General features: G+C 37.2%; 1 protein-coding gene across 1 annotated transcript; it reads right to left on the reverse strand.

Moving 5' to 3' along the window:
• Positions 1 to 2,200, reverse strand: LOC120145537 (DELLA protein GAIP-like). Its single transcript, XM_039159363.1, has one exon. The coding sequence runs from the start codon at positions 2,057 to 2,059 to the stop codon at positions 218 to 220; it is 1,842 nt and encodes a 613-aa protein (XP_039015294.1). The 5' UTR covers positions 2,060 to 2,200; the 3' UTR covers positions 1 to 217.
• Between the last annotated feature and the right edge of the window lie 2,427 nt (positions 2,201 to 4,627).

Consider the following 4,627-nt stretch of genomic DNA (forward strand, 5'->3'; position numbering starts at 1 on the left):
GATTTCACCCTGAAAATTACAAAAAGATTTCCCAAAATAAGAACTTGAAAGAAAAATTATCCTAAGCAGAAAAATAGAAAAACGATGATAATAAAGGGTTGGGAGACTGGGAAAGGCAGCCAGTTCTGAGACCAAAACATTGACAGATAATTACAGACAAGGGTTTCGTACTAGGGACCAGACTTTTGAGTTCGGGTTCATGACTCGTTGAGTCGACTCAGTTGGTGATGGTGGACGTTGCGGTGTTTTTGATGGCGGGCTTCCAAGCTGAGGTTGTAATGAGAGGGCGATTATGCCATCCCAGCATCAAACACCCGCTGTTCTCCTCGACACCGTACCCTTCCCCGCCGTTGAACAGGGCGAGGAGCATGCTGGCTTGCTTGAACGCGTTGGAGCCCAGATGAACAGGTGAGAACCCGGCGGAGCCGAATCGGTTCCTCCACTGAGTCAACGACTCGTGCCTCTCGATTCTGTCCACGCCTTCGCAGGCCACCACAACAATCTGTTTGCCCAAATAAACCTCCGACATGACCTTGTCCTGACTACTCACCGACCCTTCCAACGAATCGAACAGCGTCGAGTAATAATGCAATGACTCGGTGAACCGGTCCAGGAAAACCGGGCCGTTATGGTTCGCTTCTTGCTCGACGATGGTGACAATTTCGGGCTTCATTTGTTTCACCACGGAGAAGACTTTGTCGATGGCACCGGGCCGAGCCAACAATTTATGTAACTCGAAAACCGAGTTAACGGCGACCGCTTCGACTTCACTCGGCCTGAGATCGAGCATTGAAGCATCCAAATCGGCCAAAGAATTAGCGACGAACCCACGATACTCGAACTCAACGTGAATCTTTTCAGCAAACTGAGCCAACTTCCAACCAACTTCCTGCAAATGATCCGAATTGTCGTGGCTAGGAGGTCCGATACCAGTTAACCTAAAAGCCGGCGGACCACTGGCTTTTAACGCTAAAATCAAAGCAGGCCATTGCATGCCTTGATTCATCGAAAAATCGATAACATGGACTCGTTTTTTACCTTCAAAAGCTTCGAGAATCGCTTGGTTAGCTGTGAAATGAGCGAACTTGAGATAAGGACAAGTCTCGTAAAAGTGCATGTGAAGAACATCTGATAAAGAGTGGTCGAGTGGGTTTTGAGGATATAGTCCGTAAATCCGTCGAGCTAATGCTTCGGCGAAATACGTAGCCACTTTCCTCATAGCCCCAGCTTGGGAAATCGCTAAGAACCCAATTTGTTTCACCAAGGCTTCAGCGAGATTGAGATTGTTTTGCTGCACAGCGTCTGCACATGCCATCAAAGCATGAACGAGTCGGATTCCATTCTCTTGTGTGTCGACAAGGACAACGGGACGAACTGACTCAGTCGGAATTCCATAGGAAACAGCAGCAGGAGGGAAGATATCCGAGTGCGACCCGGATGTGGATTTCAAACGTTTTTCGGATTTAACGTTGTTGTTGTGAGTTGAAGAAGACGACGAATCGTGAGTCTGGGTGTTCTGAGAATAAATAGCCTTACCGGGAATGGATTTCAGATCATAATCCGAGCAGGAAGCTTCATCAAAGATTTGTTGCCCAGTTTTCTGATGTTTCCGATTGTTGTTCTCAAAATCCAACGTCGTTAAAGTAGACGACTCAGCCGGGCCACCGAGGAACGGATAATCTAAAGTAACCATCGCATCCGCCGTCGTTCCAGCAGCACCAAAAGGGTCAAAACTAGGAGGATTAAATTCAGAAAGCATACTTTCGAGCCAAGTCGACAGATCGGAAGGATTAAAATGAACAGTCTCGGAAGCAAGATGCGAAATCCAATCATCCTGAACATTACACATAACTTCCTCCAACTGCTCAAGCTTCTGGGCCACTTCGGCCATGTCCGAAGTCTTGACCTTGTAACCCAGAACCGCCAGAAGCTCATCCATTCCGCGGTCTTGTTGGGCTGCTTCCTCCTCCCAAAGCTTCGCCTTTCCAGCCGAAGAACCACCGCAGAGGGAGGAGGATGGGTCTGGGTTGTGTTGCAGATGATTATTGTCTCTCTTCATGGTCGATCAATTTCTGGGTATCTATGGATTTGTGTCGATTGCTCAAAAACCAAAGAAAAAAGATGAATGGGTGAAGAATCTAAGCATTGGGGATTGGGGGGTTTTGCTTGGTTTTTCACTACTCTACTTCACCATCAGAGCAAAAGATTAACAATTTAATAGAAAATCCATATTTTTAAAAAGGAATCAAATGAGAGGAAAAAAAAGCTCGTGATGGCGCGGCAACCGATGAACCACGGAGGCTAACTACAACAACTACAGCTCAAACGAATAAGATGAAAATATACGTTTCTACCCTCACTTGTTTAAAAAAATTATTTTTTGAGATGTTTTAATTCTTTAAAAAATAGTTTTTTGGGTTTTTTTTACTGAAAATGCAGTAATGTGGAGCTGTTAAATGCGGCGAAATGTTATTCTAATATACGATTAAAAATATATTATCACTTTTGTTATTATTTTTAATAATAAAAACGGTAAAAAATTATTCAAACGTAACACAAAACATTATTTTTTACCAAGTGTTTTTACTGCGTTTATCTATGTCGATAATTAAAACTGGTATAAATAATAATATTTTCGATTATTTTTTATCAATTTTATAATTTAAATAATAATAAAATAGATAATATATTTTATAACTGTATATTAAGACCGTAAAACTTCCCGCTAAATGCATCCCCACCTCAATTAATTCTTCACACCTTTTATAGACAACCTTTTTAAGAGTGTAATTATTTTTATTTTACAGCTGAATTCCTATTTGGTTACTAGGTTTTAACCACTTACCTCCCATCTCCCCGTCATTTGATCAGAAAAGTTACCGACTCCTATCTATGGGCTTCCCTAGCCTATCCTCCTACGTTATATTTAAACATGGAAAAATAAAAATAAAAAATATTCTATTACTATTTATTAATGATGGTCGAATGAGTTTGTACCATACAAATATTAATGGATTAAGACAATTAAAACGTCGTCAAAGCTGAAATAAATCAAAATTAAATAAAAGAATTGACCCTAATCATATGTAATAATTCACGTGACCTCTTATCCATAATCCTGTTTTTTAACCCTGGGAATCGGAACAGGTTTCGGTAATTAATGGGTGCCGCCGCCGTAGCGTTAGATTAAGGGGAAGAATCTAAGCTTTGATCAATAAGGGTGCGTTTGGTTCACGGAATGTAAGATTATTTGGGAATAAGGTTACTGAAAATGATGTATTTTGTGTTTGGTTGGTTTAACACGAATGAAAGATTACCGTGTTTGGTTAAATAAATAAAAGATTATTAGAATATATATTTGACCAAATTGTCTTTATTATATATTTGTTTTTTTTAAGTTGGAAAATATTTATATATTTTATTTGAAAATTTAAATTCATAAAATTTATATAATTTTTTTATAAAATTGAAAAATAAAAAGGTTTAATGAAAGGGTAAAATTTTATTTTAACCCTTGAACTTCATATAAATTTTAATTATATACTTTTTTTTGTAAATCTAAAATAGTTTAAGGATAAATTTGTAATTTAATCTTCGTAGAATTTTTATATTCAATGACAGAAGAATGATATTTTTTAGAGAAAAAATTTTAAGGGCATTTTAGTCCAAAACGCCAGTAATCCAACAATACCTAAGGAAATTGATGTAATGACATTCTCGATAATATACCCAAAAAAATCCACTATTGGTAATTTTACATTACCGAGAATGAGATTTCCGGGTTAACTAAACTGGAGAATGTGAATTCTATTCCATGTGAATCTTACATTCCCCCGTCCAAACGCCCCCTAAAAGATAATAATTTCAATTTACAGCTTAGGACCAGTTTAGTAGCGTAAGCTTGTAATTTAATTAAAGTGTTACTATCAGAATAAATGTTACGAAATTAGGGAAGAGTTTAATTTATGAGAACTTTATTCAAGTAGGAGACTTCACGTTATGATTATGGTTAAAATTTAGGTATTCAAATGATTCTTAAGTCTATCGATTATTAAAAGTTATCAATGGTGTATCGATATAAGATGTTGTTTTGATGAGTCTCTCCACTGTTAAAAGTTATAATATAACACTTGAGTATCCATTATGTTCTAAACACATCATTCTCCATGAAAATTTAACGGGAGCCTGAGTTCGATGTTAGTCTGTTGTCTGAGATATGATGTTTGAGATTCCGTGATCAGATTTATCATATCTCATACAATAGACTAACATCTAGCTCAGTGCCAAAATTTTTTAACGAAAAATGACAAGTTTAGATTTGTAGTTGACGTTAAAAATATATATGCTTCAAGTCAATACCCCTTGTAGTAAAATTTTTAAGGCAAGTAATGCACATTATTGGGTTCGAAACGAAGGGTGTAAATCGCATTTGACAAATTTAACACATGCCTTTAATCTACATCAAATTCGTACTCGAATATCACTAATAATATTAAATATTTAAATTCATTCAATATGTATCTTTTTAAAATATAAGAAATATCAGGTCATGATAGATAATAGATATATATAACTCATTTTGAATAAGGTCTCACCTATGACCTAAAATTTTCTATATTAGTTATTC

This window comes from Hibiscus syriacus, unplaced genomic scaffold (genome assembly GCF_006381635.1).
Source record: "Hibiscus syriacus cultivar Baekdansim isolate YM2019G1 unplaced genomic scaffold, ASM638163v2 tig00110893_pilon, whole genome shotgun sequence".
NCBI classification, from domain to species: domain Eukaryota; kingdom Viridiplantae; phylum Streptophyta; class Magnoliopsida; order Malvales; family Malvaceae; genus Hibiscus; species Hibiscus syriacus.

Coding starts and splice junctions, on each gene's coding strand:
- LOC120145537 (XM_039159363.1), bottom strand. CDS start 2,059: ATGAAGAGAGACAATAATCATCTGCAACACAACCCAGACCCATCCTCC.